General features: G+C 38.4%; 1 protein-coding gene across 3 annotated transcripts in view; it reads right to left on the bottom strand.

Moving 5' to 3' along the window:
* Positions 1-10378: 10378 nt before the first annotated feature.
* Positions 10379-18355, bottom strand: part of FSTL5 (follistatin like 5) — a gene marked incomplete at both ends in the record, with an annotated part of 572330 nt that continues 564353 nt past the window's right edge. For all 3 annotated transcript variants that reach the window (XM_080915373.1, XM_080915374.1, XM_080915375.1), the window contains one exon: positions 10379-11081. In XM_080915373.1, coding sequence (XP_080771499.1) covers positions 10379-11081 — 703 coding nt within the window. The remainder of the gene's footprint in view (positions 11082-18355) is intronic.

Here is an 18355-nt window from a genome sequence, read left to right as displayed (position 1 = left end):
GTTCCCACACAGCAAAATGGATAAGTTCTTCTGACACTCTTAAGAGGGAAATAAGTACCTTGAATTCAGTTTTGGTTAAGAAGGCAGATCAGACTGGTTTAGGAATTTTCTAGGCATTAGGAAGGATAGGCCTCTGAGAGGAGCTGCTTCTTGGGTAAAACTTTTTTGTGGATTAACTTAGGGAAGAGGAGGATATGCCTCTGAGCATCCTTCTTTGGGAAAGAAGTCCAGACATGTTGGAGAACCTCCTTAGAGCTAAATAGGAGAGATGTTTAGGAGCCTTGTTATTGTTTAGGTGAACAGTCATGGCCAGGAGCCTTCCCTCATCCTCCGCACTAATTTGAAACACCAAATGCCGAGACCCTGATTTCTTGATACTGATCTAGTTTTGCTTTTAGTCTGAATGAATGGTGAGTCAACTATGGGACTGAGTAGAGTACACACTTGGCTAACTCTGCCGGGAGAGTTACATTGTTTATTACTGTCATTTTTGTATTTCTTTGTGTGCTTCCTGTAGTCAGTTATTAAAGAAACAGAGCTAGACTTCTTTTGGGTTCTTGCTTTTCTAGGTCTTTCCCAGGAACATATTCTTATTACTAGCTTACAGCTTCGTGTTCTGTCTGATGACATGGAGCTGATTAAGGAACCCCACTGCAAGTCTCATAATTGAGAACAGAAAGCTTTTGAATCTGCTCCTGACCGGATTCCAGTCCTGGAGCATGTGACATTGACATTCCACTAAGAGGACCACGACAACAAGTCAGGTAGCATAATACCCAGGATTTTCCATGCTAATGATGTATCTAGATGACCCAAGGGCCAAAAACCTTCCTCTCTAGGACATTCCTTTCTGTAAAAGGTATTTAGTCTCTGGTCCACCCTGAATAAGTCACTGCATCTTTACCATCATGAATAAATAATTTGGACACAAAAGGACAGTCTCTTTCCTCAAGAACCACCATGAAGGTAGCCACCGGAGGTGCCTCCATTCTCCTGACACCCACCCTGAGCTAAGCAGGATTTCCTCCTCCCCTGTCTCTGGCTCATTTCAGGCCTTTGCTTCTGCCTCAACCCCTTGCAGTTCCAAGAATCATCTTGGTGTCCTGGAGTTAGGGAACCACACCCTATGTCCAGGTTTCTCATCCAGAAAAACATTGTCTGGGACTGCCAATCTTAGGCTGTGTTTCTCCTCTCCTGAGTAGGTACCTCCGTACCACATGCTGGCATTCCAATGGCAGCTGGAAAGCCATATAGCCAAGTTCCCCTGTGGTTAGTCTTTCCAGTAGCACCCCTGCACCCCAATGGCAGTCAACACAGACCCATGTTGCTCTAAGTGCCCTGCACTCCTTCTCTCTCTGCATTACAGCCTCACTGCCTCTCTGCTGCCTGGACATTCTTTACCCACACTGCCTACATGGTTGCTGTTATATGTTAATTGTTCTGTGGGTTTTCTTTGTTATTTGTCTTTTGTCCAGTTATACCCTCTCCCTGGGGAAGTGAAATATCCAGTTATACCAAACTATGTCTCATCTGACTCAAACATCCTGCCCACTCCCTCAAAACAGGATTTGTGACAGGTTTTATGAGGCTTCATCTTTTCACTGTTATTCCTTTGGGGCTGCTCCTATAAATACCCTATTTGTAGAAACACTTCAAAATTCTTCTGTGGTGGGGACCACTGAATCCAAGCTATAATTTTTTGGATTTGTGTTGAATAACTTTTCCTAACATTGGATAGGACTATTGTTTTTCTTTTGTTCTTGCTGTTTTTTTTTTTTTTTTTTTTTTTTTCTTTTTTTGGTTTGTTTGTTTTTTTTTTTTTTTTTTTGTCTTTTTTGTTGGATATTTTTCTGTATTTACATTTCAGATGCTATCCCGTTTCCTCCAATTCCATCCCTCTCTCCCTCTCATTGCCTCCATGAAGGTGCTCCCCGTCCCAACCTCCTTCTCCCACCTCAGCACCTTGGCATTCCTCTACACTGGGTAAACAAGCCTTCACTGGACCAAAGGCTTCTCCTCTGATTAAGACCAAAGAATGATATCCTCTGCTGCATATGCACCTAGAGCCTTTCCCTAGCTCCTTCATTTCAGTCCCCATGGTTAGCTAAATTCATCCTCCTCCGTATCAGTGTGGTTCTGGCAGAGCCTCTGAGGAGGTATCCTTATCAGATTGCTATCAGTAAGCACTACTTGGCATCAGCAATAGCACTTGGGTTAGGTAGCTACATATGGGATGGTTAGCTAGGTAAGGCAGTCTTTGAATGGGCTTTTTGGGAGGCTTTTGATGACTGCTTCTCTTTCTTTAGGGGTTATGGGACTGTTTAGATGGCAATGGGCTAGCTCTAGGGCTGGGTGCAAATGGAGGCCTTAAGAGCACAGATCTAAGAGTAGGTGATATCTGCACCCTGAAAGTTCTCAGATGTCTCTCCCCAGATAATCAGTGGAGAGACAATGTGAGCTCAAAAGTGAAAGTGTTCCTGAGTCTCTTCTGTTCAGTTCTCTGTGGGCAGGCCTTGCTCCCTGACAGCAGTGTGCCTGCTCTCATGACTATTGTTTTTAAACTTGTTGCCCTGTTTTGTAAAGTTGTTTGGCTCTCCTGTGAAGCAGAACAATGATCTGCAGGTTCTCTAAAGCTATCTATTGAATCAGTGTTTTGATGTAATATATAGTGAATCCCAGGGCACTGTGCTTAGATCTTTTGCTTTGATCAATGGTAAACATTAGTTCAAAACTGCTCTCTACCTATTTCAGGATTTGTGTTTATAAAAAAAATTGATCCTATTATTTTGTTTTCTTTAAGAAACTAGTTTCTAGCCAGTCAGAGAATACACATGGAGGGACCCGTGGCTCCAGCTGCATATGTAGCAGAGAATGGTCTTATTTGGGAGAATCACTGAGAGGGGAAGCCCTGGGTTCTGTGAATGCTCAATGTCCCAATCAGTGTAAGGAAATGATAGGGCAGTGGGATGGGAATGGATGGGTGAGATAGCATTCTCTTGCAGTGGGGAACTTTTGAAAGGAAAGTGGGAGTGGGAAATGTTTGAAATGTACATAAACAAAAGAAGAAGAAGAAGAAGAAGAAAAGAAGAAGAAGAAGAAGAAGAAGAAGAAGAAGAAGAAGAAAAGAAGAAGAAGAAAAGAAGAAGAAGAAGAAATAGAAGAAGAAGAAGAAGAAGAAGAAGAAGAAGAAGAAGAAAAGAAGAAGAAAACAAGTTTCTAGTTTTCCCTGATAACTTCCCCCCAACCCCAGGCCCATCACTTTTGAACTCTATGGAAGAGCCTCTGGTTTCTTTCCCCTAAGATCAAGACTCAGCTCTCATTCTCAGCCTCCTTGTCTTCTCTAGACGCACTCGTCCCTGCTTTGCTTTTATTGACCACTGAAACAGATGCTGGGTGAATGTGAATAAACTGTACTAAGAGAGCCTTCCTGTCAAATGTCCTGATTGGAACCCTAGACCTTGCACTGGTTCTTATGCTTTGGAGACGTGTTTCCAGTGACTGATGACTGGGATTTCTTGGGCCCTTTGAAAGTCCACTAACTTTTCACTGCTGTTTTAAAAGAAACCTCTTTCCCAGATGACACAGTTCTCTTTTGAAAATTAGGTACCACCATCCTATTTACTCTCTGGGAGATTAATATCTCCTCTGTCTCTGCCTCCTAGCCTAAATTGACTGTATCTCTGCCTAAAGAATTTTAACATCATGGTCCTTTTCCTAGTCAGTTATTTGGTTTCTTCCCGGCACTTAACCTCTCATAGTTCCATCCGAACCCTTGTCATCTCTACAGGTTAGCTCTCATTTATATCCTCAATCATTGCCCAAACTAAGTCAATTTGCATATTCCTTATCTCTAAGAGAATTATAAAAGAGTGCCACATGAAATTTATAAGGTTAGGCCTCAGCTAATGCAGGGGGGCTCATGCACAAAGGGATTGTGGGATGCTACAGGAGTCCCAGAGCAGGGGCTTCTGGGTGATTTCAGGGGCTACTGAGTAGACAGGAACCAAGCAGGCCTTTCTAACACTTCATCCACAATAATCTTCCAGACCTATCTGTGCCAATGGCAAGCCTGTGAATCCGGAACACCACCTTAAAGTAGCCACAACCATCAGGCGAGTTTTTCAGTGTGGGAATATCCCTTAGTTGTGTTGATCAGTTGTTAAAGCCAATGTCGTCTATGGGGGCCAATGTGTTTCTTGGATGACATCTCAAATAAGAACACTAAAACACAGTCATTGTGCTTATGTAGGGGCAAAGAGTTTGTAACCTTTAATTTATCTTATTAGTACTCAATGTTCATCCTTAGTTCTAAATAATAAACCCTCATCAAAAGCACCTTAAAATTTCATTTACAAAAGAAAATTCTGTAAGCCATCTCATGTATTTTTAACTTTTAATTTTCTTAAATTTTCTACTCGGCTTGCTCTTTCCACATTGTTTGCAAATTTCTTCCCTTGAGGAAGGTAACCTAGAAAGTATATTATCATTTGTAGAGCCTTTGTAGGTTTGGCTGTGAGCCTAGACGTTAGTAGCTGATCCATCTCTTCAGCCACAGAGCTATTGTAAAGACACTAAGTGCCATTCTGGAATGGCCCACACTCATGTCTTGGGGGGTTTACCATACTCTTTTCTTAGATGTGTCTGTGTAAATAATAAACTTACTAACTGTTCTTTAGTCTGGCTCATCCAAAAATCTTTTCCACATCCACGTTTACTTAGTTGGTAGTGGCTAACACTAGAAGCTCCTTAGGATACTGCCTGGCAGTGAGGCTAGGTCCCCCAACCCTTGCTACCTCTGTATCTTGTGGTTAGTATTTAGTCTTCTAGAAAGAGCAGGATATTCACCATGATTTCATATGTATCTGAGAATTCCTGTAATATCACTTTTAGACTATATCTGTCCTTGGAATTTGTCAGAAAACAGTTTGGTTGGAAGAAACATGGAAATAACCATTGAGGAGGTCTGACTTTCCTCTTTCTCTTCTTGTATTAAAGCCCTAAGGGAAAAAAGTAATACTGACACGTGACATCAGATCTGTGTGAGATCTTACAATTGTGACTTTAGGTTTCATATTGTTTCCTAATATATTAGTATTCATGAACTTGAAATTTTTTCCTATTTTAAAAACTTACATAATATTCCAACTTGACAGATATAACACATTGTTCACCATGTAAAACCCTAATTAGTGAATATAAAATTCAATTGAATTAACTTATGTCACAGAAGAAAAGTCTCCAAAAGAATGTCTTAGGTTGCTTCTGCCAGAGATAAAGTTCTGAACTAAATTTTGTGTTTTTACTGGGTGTCAGCCTCATACATATGCAATTACCTAGACAGGCATGAGTCAGAAGTAGCAGAGATTTGCTGTGCATGCTGACATGTCTCTGGTATAGCCACTGTGCAATTTCATCAATTTCTCTTTTTTCTGAATGCACATTCTATTGATATACTGGTGTGGGCAGGCACAAGATAAGGCATGGGCTGTGGTTGGGCAGTGAAATTGTAAGGTGAGGACAGAGTTTTGGAAAGGGGAGAGAAGCCAAGAGAGAGGTAGAAACCAAGATGGAGGAGGACAGGGAGATTCAATCTCGATGTGGATTTATATAACAACAGGTAGCTATGAATATCTTATAAGGGATAGATTATTATAGGAGCATTTGTCTTACTTAGGTGGGCAGATTATATCATATCAATTGGATCTGAGTTTATTGTGTGGATATTTTGTGGAGTGAGAATTGGCTGAGATAAATCTGATTGTTAAATTGCAAGCTTCTGGAGCTTTTATTTTGTTGGACTGGTGAAAGTTGTGACAATGATCACATAGGGATGTTTCTGGGAATGCGAACAGAATCCCCAGTGGAGAACAATGGAGATTCTGAGACAAATGGACCTAGTCATAGAGGCAGAGAGATTGCCCCTGGGAACAGAGGGTAGCCAGTGACAGAGAGCCAAAAGGGGGTCCGCCATTCAGGTAGGAATGATCCCCTACACGCACAAATGCCATATGGTTGTCAGATGCTGACAATATTGAGGGCTGGTTTCTTTCTAAATTATTTATTGCAACAACATCTCCTAACTCTGCTTCTCCCTCACTTGTTTCTAGGTTCTCTTGATGAGTCCCATGCAAAGCCTGTCAGCGCTCATTTATTTTTATGACCTATGCTTATTAAGCTGCCATCAGATATGACTCCTTAACAAGGCTTATATTAGTGCTTGTCTCAATTTCACGTTCTAAACACCCCAAACTGCCAATATTTTGTTATCTCTCCCTTAATTTCTTTTTTTTTCCAATTAGGTTTTTATTCCGCTAAAAATATAAAGTTTTCTTTTTTGGTTTTGTATTTCTTTTTTATTAATTATTTTATTCATTTACTTTTCAAATAATATCCCCCTTCCCAGTAATCCTTCCAAAAAACTCCCATTCCAGCATCTCCTCTTCTCCTTCCCCTTTGGCTCTATAAGGATGCACCTCCACCCTCTCGCTCAACCTTGCGTCACCATTTTCCCATCCCTCTCCTTTGGGGCATTAGTCCTCCACAGGACCAAGGGCCTCCCATCTCAATGATGTCAGATAAGGCCAATCTCTGCTCCATATGTATCTAGAACCATGGATATCACCATGTATCCTCTTTGGTTGATGGTTTAGTATTTGGGAGATCTGGGTGGTCCAGTTAGTTAATATTGTTCTTTCTATGGGGTTGCAACCCCCTTCAGCTACTTTAGTCGTTCCCCTGACTCTTTGAATGGGGTCCCTGAGTTCTGCCTGATGGTTGGATGTGAATATCTGCATCTGTATTAGTCAGGTGCTGGTAAAATGTCTCAGGGAAAAGCCATAGCAGACTCCTGTCAGTAAGCACTTCTTGGGATCAGCCATAGTGAGTGTGTATGTGTGTCTCTGTTGTGGGGGGGCAGGGGGTGTGTCTGAAGATGGGATGGCTCCTTAGCATGGTCTATGAATGGCCTTTTCATCAGTTTCTGTCTAATGCTGCTATCACTAGGATTTCTTTTCATTTATACAGTATTTGTGTGTATGTGTATATCTGTCTCTCTCTCTCTCTCTCTCTCTCTCTCTCTCTCTCTCTCTCTCTCTCTCTCTCTATGTGTGTGTGTGTGTGTGTGTCTGTTTCTGTGTGTACATCTGTGTGTGGAAGTCAATACACATAGAGGCCAGAGGTATTACTACACATAGAGGCCAGAGGTCAAGCTAAGTTCTACTCCCCCTGCCCCCCCCCCCGGCAAACATCCAGCCACAAACATTGGAGAAAGAAGTGCCTTGGATAGCAGTAACTGGGATATCTGGAGAATCTATGTAGCAAGTAAATCCTTTACAAACATAACTATAAGTCAGCCCTGCAAATACTGCTGAGCCTCTACTGTAGTCCAGACTTTATAGGGCTTTCATTCTGTGTCCTTGTCTCAGAATCTGACCACAAGCCATTATTTTCTTTAGTATATCTAAGCTGCCATCCCAATAACTGTCAACTTCCCATATTCTGCTTTGGTGTAGACCTTTACATGTAAGTGCCCCCTTCCTTCTGTTGGTCATATTGCTTGCTTCACAGCTCTAACTCTGTTGTTTTCTTCTACTGTCTCCCATGCTCTGATGCTGTAGCCTCTTTCTAGTAATTTTCCTATTTTTTCCTTCACTTTCAGTTTTTGCATAAAACTGTTGAGATGGACACTAGAATACAGTGTTAGTCACTACCTGCAGTGTGAGGCTTATGTCTGGTCAGATATCTCTGCTCTGTCTTTGAAGAAAGAAATATCCACATGAATGAGAACGTAAATATGACGTAAACTTTTAGCTCAGTTTCTAAATACAGATTTTAACTATTCTGCTTAAAAAAAAAAAAAAAAAAAAAAAGAAAAGTGGATCAGTCAGTGAGCATGGCTCAGTTAGAGAACATTTGCCTAAAAAAGCTGAGGCCCTGGTTTTCTCAACAAGAAAAAAATATAAGGTGACTTTGTGTGTTTATTATTTATAGATATGGGGAGGAAAGTATTGCTTTCGAGTTTACTTTTGGGGACCTGCTCTGTCCTAATTCTTTTACTATAGGAAAGATTCTGAAGAAGCAAACATCACAAGATACAGGTTTTTAAACGAATACTGAATATTAAAAGTATACAGGGCAAGACAACACAGAGATTTCTACATCTGGTATTTACTGAGGTCATTTTAGGTTTGACTAATACTTGACATTCCCAGTTTTCTTGAAGGAGGTTAAAATGCACTGGACAATTTATCTTGACTTCTGTCAAGTTCCCTGCTTGTACCAACCTACCATGAAATCTAACTGCTTATCTTGTCATGAGGTAAACCTGTTGGAGAAAAGCCTTTTAATTGGCTGTAAATTGTGGCTGAGTAGTCTTCTCTGATGGACTCCCCATAACATGGAGATATAGGAAGACTGATATCTTGTGAAAAGTTGACTCAGAACTTTCTTTGATTGGCCTTCATCTTTACAATAACCTGGAACACTCATTAATATCTGGAGCCCATGGAGGCTTAAAATATGAACAGTAAATTATTTTCAAGGACACAAGCAATAAAACATAAGACGTTTATTCTTTTATCAAGCAGTGACAACAGACAGCATCCACATGGTAAAAGCTTCTAAAAGAAGATGTAGATGTACAGGATAGACTTACACCAAATCATTAACACAAAGACACTGCATGATTCATGTTCCCACGGGAGGAAGTCCCTAATGAGTGAGACAGACTCAATCTGTAAAAACACAGGCTGATTTTTGTTGTTTATTAAATTTATTTCCCTTAATGTTTCCTTAAGCTAAGAAGAGATCTATTATCACTCAGCCCATGGTGCTATATACACATAAGAGAGTGCACACTATAAAATTCCAAGTTTCTATTCAGTTGTACACAATTTCAACTTGAATAAAATTTGTATTTTAAAAAAGACCTCATTGGATTACCTTCAGCAAATGGACACCACGTCAATAGCTCATTACCAGTTTCAGCAACAACAAGAAGAAAAATAAGTAGAAAAGATTCTCAAACATTATACAGTATTCCCTTACACCTGGATTGTTTTCTCCTATTCCAATAATTACAGTTATTGGTATTAATCTATTTCTACTGGTTTTCTATTTTCCCCTTTAGGAAAAAGGACAAAGGCAGTCATTTTTATTTCTCTAATATATCTCAAGAGACTTTTTTGGGTCAAAGCTAGAGCACACTGTTAGAAGTTGCTTGAGAATATACAGGAGTAGAAATCATCTTAGCCACTGATAAAGGATGGGCTTGTTAAGTAGATAACATCTAAATAGCAAAAGCAGTGGAGTTCACCTTCCACCGTGGGCTCATCTTACCATTTTCTGCTGAAAACCATTCATCTTGTTTGGACCAACCAATGAATGTTGTCTGGAAAGGACATAGGTCACTGCACTACAGAGAGTGGTCCCAGCTTTGTCTCACTGTCAATCTCCCTACAAGTGGTCTTTCTGTGCAGATGCAGTCATGCTTTCCTCCAAGATCCGAGAAAGTTCCTGACTTATGCAACACTAGGCTACATAAAAGTCAATCCTGATACTAAAGAAGGAAATCTTCTGTAAGCAATTGAATTCCCAGATAAATATACACCAATGCTATAATGCACTCTAGTGAATGAAAGCAAAATGTGTACACAATACATTGCAAACATTTTTACCATATGTACTTTTCCCCTTCCTGTTCATTTTCTATAGCACGATGCAAATTGTACAGTGTATGTTGGATAGCTCCTCATCTGTATACAGCCCAAGGCCAAATTATGCCTTCACATGACATTTCATTGAAGGTCAAACCAATGCCTGAAGGCAGGATTTGGTACAAGTTATAAACATTTCTTAATGACAGTAGATTCATTGCTATGAGGTTGTCCAATATGCAGAGTTTAGCCTTCCTTTTGTTTCTCCCATGACATTTCCTTCAAGGCACAAAAGATTTTAAACAGTGGACGGGACAGAGTATTTTGAATTAAGAATTTTAAGGTTTGACACGACCTTTTATTTCTCATTTAAGCATAGCAAAATGACAGGAAAAAAAAAAAACACCTTAAAGAATGACATGATGCTTAAGTCATCAGAAATTCCCTGCAGTATATTTTTTAAAGGATTTTAAATCTCATTTTGTTGGTTTAAAATATAGCTATATGTTTGATTCTCGCAAATGCTGTAATTTCTAATTATTGTATGAAATGTTTCTAAGGAGCCAATATCATTGTAAAAAAAGGAAAAGAAAACTAGCCTTTTATTTTTAACAGAGGGGCTTTTGACTAGGATATAAACTTGGAAAAGTTAACTTGTAATTTAAATATGGATCAAGTGCAATGTACTGTAAAACTTTTCCTCCGTAATTAGGTAATAGGGCTCTTTAGGCATCACCAACCCAAACAACTGTATTTCCTTTCTGAACCTCAGTGATCTCACAGTTTAACTTATTAAGGCGACCATCCAGAATGAAGAGAGAATCTTTGGAGGGTGTCATCAGGTACTGTCCAAACAGGCCACTGCCTTGGATATGCCTGTTTTTCGGGCTCCAGGGCCAATCTTCTGTCTTGAGGGGTTCTTTGAGGCTTTTGATCATCTTGACCTTCCCAGTGGAGAGCTCCACAAAGAGTACATCTGTTTGTTGGCTTGAGCTGCCATAGATGTTGTACTGGTGAGCTTCTGTGAAGGATGGTTGGAAGGCCAGGTCAGATATGTTCAGGTTGGTGTGGATGTCAAAAGCATCCAGGATTTCTCCTCGGATGGTGATGTATTGGACTCTGACAAGACCTTTCACGTCATTTACACTGACAAGATAGTGTCCATCTGGAGAGACATAAGGAGTGCCTGTCACATCTCTGTTGAAGCCAATGATAGAGTCAGTCACACTGTCTATGACAAGCTGTGGTGGAATGGCTCCGGTGATATCCGCCTTGCAGCTAACGAAGTAGTATCCTCCCAGATGGGTGTATGCCAAGGAAAGAGGAATGCACTTTGAGTTCTTCAGGGTAATTGTTTTGATGTAGGACATTGTTTCAAGATCAATTTTGTGTAGTGCAGATTCATCTCTATGAAGAATAAATCCAAATCTGAAATGATAAAAGCAAGGTTAGGAAGAGAACTACAGAGTTGTTTAACAAATACGTACATCACAGATAGGAACAAGGTCTGCCCCAAACCAGAGCATTGGCTACGGTGGTAAATTTTCTATGTAACACTAATGTTAAATTAATCTTTCCGGTGTCCTGTTCAGATTATTTTTCAAGGTCATTTAATCACTCTTTACATCCAAATGATTATAAATCCTAATGAAGAAAAAGAACTTAAAGCAATGGCACCAGTTAGTATAAAAAGCCAATTTTACTTTTAACTTAAAATTTTGCTTTTATATCTCTACAAATGATACTGACAAAAGTAGTGAACTGAACTAATCACAGAAAGAATAACAGGTTTGAAAAGTGATAATTTGTACATTTGCATAGTTATATTACAAAGAACTTCACTTATTTCATTGGCATTCTTTTGTGATAAAATTTGTTCAATGACTCCAGGATGCCAGACAGCACTCAGCTTCTTCCCAAAGTTCCTTTGAATATGAATTAAATAGATAATATTACTATTCAGATAATCAACCAGATCAGTCTTATAATATTTAAGGGATTATTTTATGTATGCATATTTTTACTTTTGGCATGTAACATTATACTTATGTTTATTACATGTTATTATTACTTTGTTAAACTGGTCTTTTGATTTTTGTAATATTTATACATTTTATGTTTAATTGTTTCCAGCACACCATGTTTAGATGGGAATTGTTGTTTATATGCAGGTGAGGGCAGGTACAAAATAAAGCTAGTGTCTCTGACTAAGCAGTAGAAAAGGAGACAGGACAGATAGGGACAAAGAGGGAGAAGGAGAGAAGGTGTAGAAAGAAAAGGGTGAACCTGATCTATGTGGCTTTAGATAGCCACAGGTAGCTATAAATATCATAGAAGGGATGGAACAATATAGGACAATTTGTACAATCTAGGTGGGCAGCTTGTATCAATATCAATTAGCTGAGTTCACTGTGTGGACATTTTGTGGGCTGAGAATTTAATGATATAAACCTGACTGATAGATTACAAGTCTCTAGAGTTTGGATTTCCTGGGTTCCAGGGACTTCCTGGTTACCAGATAAAAGAGATGCAGATTTGTGTTTTTTAGAAAAGGTGAAGAGACTCTGAATACCTCCCAGAGTTATATGAATCAAATTTGATGCAGGCAGACCCCCTTAAGAACTAGATTCAATAGAATCCAACAAAAAAAAAGGTAAAGATTCTTTGTGCCATCCCTGATGTGGCACAAACAAGGACTTATGATTGATTGGTTATTACTAAAATTGGCTCTTAAAAGACTGTCTTTTACATGCGCAAAGAAGGAGCAGAATTTCATTCTAATTAGTCTGTACACCTTGCACAGAATAGGAGAATGCATACAGATATCTTGATGATACTTAAATTGTGTATTGATATTTACATTGTACAATGTAGAGCTTTGATGAGTTTCATTGACAAACACGCTAAACTGACCTGACCTGCTGGAACTCCTGATGTCCTAGATCTGATTTACTGGATTACAGGGATTTGTGACAGGTAGAAAAAGGGGTGGATGTCTGGGAAAGATAGCAGATTCCTAAGCAATGGGAATAGTGATTGGGTAGATGCCTCATGGAAACCATGGGGGCAGGTAAATCATGTTACTAGAGCATAGTTGGCAAGAGCATGGCTAGCATGGATTGTTTTTTAATTATTACACACAACATTTAGATTGTCCTCATTTTGATTTCATACATTCATTATATTGGTTCACATATTGAGCAATGAAGAAATTTGGAAAATATGGTGTTTTTAAATAAAGCCAATTTAATTTTCTCTGCTTAATCTAGTTTAATTGTTAATCAGTCCAGGTGAAAATTTTAAGGACTCTTAAACAAATTAATTATATATTTGATACCTACATTTTAATCAACTAAATAAAAAAGAATTTGGTATAGTGGTTCACAACTACATTGGTAACATTCTTGTGGTTAGACTTGAGAATTAGCAATTCTAAGCTAATTTGAAATACTTCATGAAGACTCTGCCTCAAAACCTGAGATGCAACAGAGAAGGAAGTCAGAGAGACAGGAAAGACATGGAGAGAGAAACTGAGAGAATCAAATAGACAAAAAGAAGCAGAGACAGGAGCACACACACACACACACACACACACACAGAGAGAGAGAGAGAGAGAGAGAGAGAGAGAGAGAGAGAGAGAGAGAGAGTATAAAATAAAATTATACCCTAAAATGTCATCAATCATTTTTGGTATTATTATTAATATTAATAGAATAACTCTTTGATAGTTCAAAAGCCATATCAATTAATGAAAGATACTGTTCTTTTCTCATATGTGAAGAAAATAGGCGATTGTATTGCATTAAGATGAAAGAAAAGAAATATGGCTGTTCATAGAAGCCTTATTTGTAATAGCCAGATGCTAGAACAAACCCTGAACCAAGAATTGACACAGAAAATGTAATTCATATACTTTTATGCAAAAATGTTTAAAATTTGTACATTTCTTCTATGTTTTTAAAAATAAAGTTGTTCAATTAAAAAAAAGAAAATGTGGTTCATTTATGTAATGGAACAGTATTCAGGTCTTAAAAATTAGAATATTATGAATTTGGCAGACAAAAAGATGGAACTAGAAAATATCATTCTGAGTGAGGTAACTCAGGCCCAAAATCACATACAAGGTATATGCACACTGGTAAATGGATATTAGCCAAAATGTTACAGAACACCCAGGATACAGCCCACAGACCTTAAGAAGTAAAACAAGCAGAAAGCCTCAAATGAAGATGCTTCAATTCCACTTAGAATAGGGAGGGAGATAATCACTCAGGGGAGACAGAGCGAAGTGGGAGTAAAAAGGAGAAAAGGATCAGGTATGAGGTGGAAACAGAAGAGAAACCCAGAGGGCCAAGAGAATGAATGCAGATAAGCAACATCGGGAGATGGGAGCTGGGAGGTGGGGGGACCCTCTAGAAAGTCCAGAGACCTCAGAGGTGGGAAAGTCTAAGGACCCAGGAGGAGTGAACTTGAGTAAAGTGCCCTACATTGGGGAGAGGGAACTTAAAGACTCAAAGATACAGGGCCAGTAGAAAGACAGGGCCTGAAGGGGAGAGACAGGGTTACTAGCCCACAGTCAAAATTTCTGACCCAGAGCTATTCCTGTCTAAAAGAACTGCAGGGGCAAAAATGGAGAAGAGATTGGGATACATCTCGCGCAGGGGGTAGGGGGGGCACCAAGATCTGGCACTATTACTGATGCTATGATGTGCTTATATACTGGAGGCTGACTCTGAGAGGCCCTACCAGCAATTGAATGAGACAGAAACAGATGCCCAACCATTGAATTAAAGTTGGGGACCCCTATAGTTGAATTAGGGGAAGGATCTAAGCTCAAGGGTAGACTGACATATATATAAACCCCAGTAGCAGTCATAAGCCCCTTTATTCCAAGTTTTTGGTCCAGAGAGTCTAAAAGCACTAAAACAACTGAACCTATTGCTATTCCACTTCGTTGCCCCCAGACATTAAAAGGAAAGCCCTATTTCTGAAGACACCAAGTGTTTTGTATACTGTACTCAGAAGATTTGAGCTATATATGACCAAAAACTTCCCTCACGAATGAATGCTTTTCAAAGAAATGGAAAAAAAAGTCCCCAATCTAATTTAGTTATGGTATTTATGAAACATAATAATAACCATCATAGCAAGATATTTCTGGAAATGCAGCAGTGGTGCTAAATATAGTGATGATAACCAGCAGAGATCTATTTGAACTGAAGTCACAATACACAGGAGGAATTATGTGGATACTGAGGTCATATATCTTAGAACATGGCCACTTCTCTCTACTAATATAATTTATAACTCTTATAAATACACCCACAACTTAGTGAAGATCTCACCTCTCATCAAATAAACTTATTATAAACTTGTTCTTTGGAACAGAAAGATATCATTACAGAAAGGCATATCTAATAAAATAGCAAGGAACAACTGACTCTAGGATGTCCCTACAATTCTTACATCTAAGATTCAGAGATCATCCCAGAGGAACGGTAGAAGGATTGTGAGAGCCAGAGGACCAGGGAGTACTCTGTGAGATTGTGCCTTCTAGCTTTTATAGAGGAGCAACACCCATGACATCTGTACAGCAAGGCTGCCCCAAAAAGTTCTGAAAACAACCCGGACACAAGTTGACATCCCAGCATAGATGGGAAAATCTCACTGTACCTATCCCTAGATTAGCTCTACATGCCAAGAACAAGTGTTGTGAAAAAGAGATTGAGTCCTCCACTGGAATGAGCATCTCGACGGTATTATCCAATACCAAGTTATTATCCCTAGACATATATGCACACAGGCAAGACTGAAAGAACCAGGCAGAATGTTTCAAAGTCTATTTGTTATGTATATATGTAACAAGAATAGTTAAAGAAGAGGCTGTGCCTTTGATAGAAGTTATTGAGGTGGAAAATAAACATTGAATAGGTAAAAGAAAGGAGATAAGAAGGAAATTAAGTAATTATATTTCATTTAAATAAAATAATAAATTAAAAATAACTATAAGCATTTATATCACAGTGTACATTTTATTTTCTGTATAGTAATAATCCTAGGAATTTTATTTATATAAGTAGAAATTATTTCCACATGTAATACAAAAATAATTTTAGAAATACCTTATTATAATCTCAAATATAGATATATAGATATAGATAAAGATAGATACAGATATATATCAAACCAGGATATTAATATTAATCAATACAGAGATTTACTATAGTTAGAATTATTTCAGAAATCAGCAGCACATATGATTATGTTTGAGAAGGAAAAATTTAGTGCAGAAGTTTACTATGTGACCATAAAATTATGACTGTTTCTACATTTCTTATATTGTAAATAGTTTTAAGTTTTATATTGAAGTCTTAAATATATAGAAACTCCTTTCAACAGCTGTAAATATGTGTTGGAGAAGACACTGTAGCTATATTGAAGATCAAGTCTTCCTGATTTTAATAAGTCTAGAAATTTTAAGAGAATAAAGGTTTGAGATTTACTAGTGATTAATGCTTATGTATTCTATTTCCTGCTTCTATAATAACAATTATTATTATCCCCATATACTTGAGATAATATGATTAAAAATCATATTTCTAGTTTTTTTTTAAATTATGGCCATCATTTCTGATTTGTTTCTGGTTTCATTATTCTTCATGTAACTTAAAACACTTATTGATGATCCTTGAATAAATTGCTCATTCCATATACGTTCTAGGTAAAATGTGAGTGCAGAAGAAATGTACAAAAATTCATATGTTAATCAAACTCTTCAATGTTTCTAATATCTAATGCAAAAATATATGGCCCTTTTTAATTCTCCTCTTTTTTTTTTTTTTTTTTTTTTTTTTTTGGTGGACAAAGTGGGGGAGACGATCTTTTTTTGGGGCCAAGGGTTCATCAGTCCTTCTTGGCCGCAGCCTACCTCATGGCTGCCAGCACGTTGCTCAGCTCTTCTCCCTTTCTCTTGGCACATAGGTCTGCCCACCCTCTTCTTGATGAACTTGAGTGTGCGCTTGTCTTTGGACACTTTGCACGCCGTTCCTAGGGAGCAAAGCCTCACACCTCCTAGACCATGTCCCACAGGAACTTGGTGTGCTGTTGAGTCACCCCTGGTGCCAGCCAGCTGTGTCTTTGTCACCTTGTGGGCCTTGTTAAGGCCCATGGCCATAGGGTAGGGCAGGGCCATGGCTACTGCTCTCTGATGGCAGCTGGGACAGGAAGAAGCTTTAATTCTCTTCTAACTAATATAAAATAAAAATCCTTCAAAAACTAAGTGATTCAAATATTTTCATAACTTAGAATCAAAGATACAGATCCTTAGGTTTTGCTATCCATGTTTAATTTTGTCATAATAAACAACTCTGTTCATTGTCAAATAAATCATGTTGTCTTTCTATTAATGAAACGTGATTATTAATCCACTAGAATAGAAGTATACCATTAATGAAATTATGAATTAGGATGAAAGATTTTTTTCTGATGTAAATTGTACATGAGCTCAGAGGAAAAGCAATATCACCTTCATTTAGTGAAAGCAATAACCAAGTCTTGGCATTTTAGCTCTGCCTGGATGTCAAGTCCTCTCAACCCTTTAGGCAACGGGCTGCACTTGATAATGAGAAGGAATGAGCTAAACTCACCGTCTACCTGAACTGTTTCATCTGGGATGTGAGTGATGTACCCACATTTTCTGAGATCCACCTTGGCTTCTTTTCCATAACTTAAAGGAAAAACAAATCCTGGTCTGGTTGAAAATAAGGAACCCCGTAACGATAATAAAATGGTAATCATCTTAAAATCATGCTGTGCTTTAGGACTCGACAGCTAAGCCAATAAAGCAGATGTTTTAGAGGACATCTTCTGTTCACACCACTGCTTTATTAGTCAGGAAGTGAAGTCTCTAAATAAAATTTCATTTCAGAACAGCTTGGTATTCAGAAGGCTCTGACTGTTCATTAGGCAGTGATTAATGCTTGGGAGACAGAATATCCATGTTTATCTTTATGAAATCTTACAGGGTGCTTATTTGTCTAACATTTGTAAAAATATTAGGATAAAACGCTGTAGCAAAAGCATAAAACGTACCCTCAATATAACCTTCTCTCAGTATCATATTTTCACTGAAAATTATTATTTGGCCTACATAGCCCCTTGTGGGTTGGTCAGATTCAATGTAATGAGTTCTGTTTTACTTTCTTTCTTTCTTTCTTTTTTCCTTCCTGCATGTCTAGTCAATACACTTTCTTTGGGAGTTGTAAAAAAAATAATAGTCCCCACTTTAAGTGACTCTCTCTGTGCCTCAGCTGTGTCTGGAAATCCTGTTGTCTGCCATGAAGCAGGGCCTTCTTTCCAGACTGAATTCATTTCCTGAAACAATTTTAACTGTAATAGACCCTATGGAAAATGCACTTCCAGAAGTTTCATTTTTTTGCCTTGGCAGGAAGAGTGCACTGTTTCAGATGACTCTGAAGAAGGAAGTAATGTTTACATTACCAAACATAAAACCAGCAGCATCGCAAGTTCAAGGAGTGTTTTCCTGCAGGACCCAAGCACCGTGATTGCTCATCAGTTTTATGCTCTGTGTATCTATTTATTATACTCCATGCAGATAAACAGAATTTTTCTCATTGTTATTGGGGATTTTTTTTGTTATTTTCTGCTTTTATTTTAGTTTTCCTCATAGATGTTTAATGTGC

The sequence above is a fragment of the Micromys minutus genome, assembly GCF_963924665.1.
Source record: "Micromys minutus genome assembly, chromosome: 4".
NCBI lineage: Eukaryota > Metazoa > Chordata > Mammalia > Rodentia > Muridae > Micromys > Micromys minutus.
The sequence above is the reverse complement of the archived record's forward strand: the minus strand, read 5'-3'. Positions and strand labels throughout refer to the sequence as shown.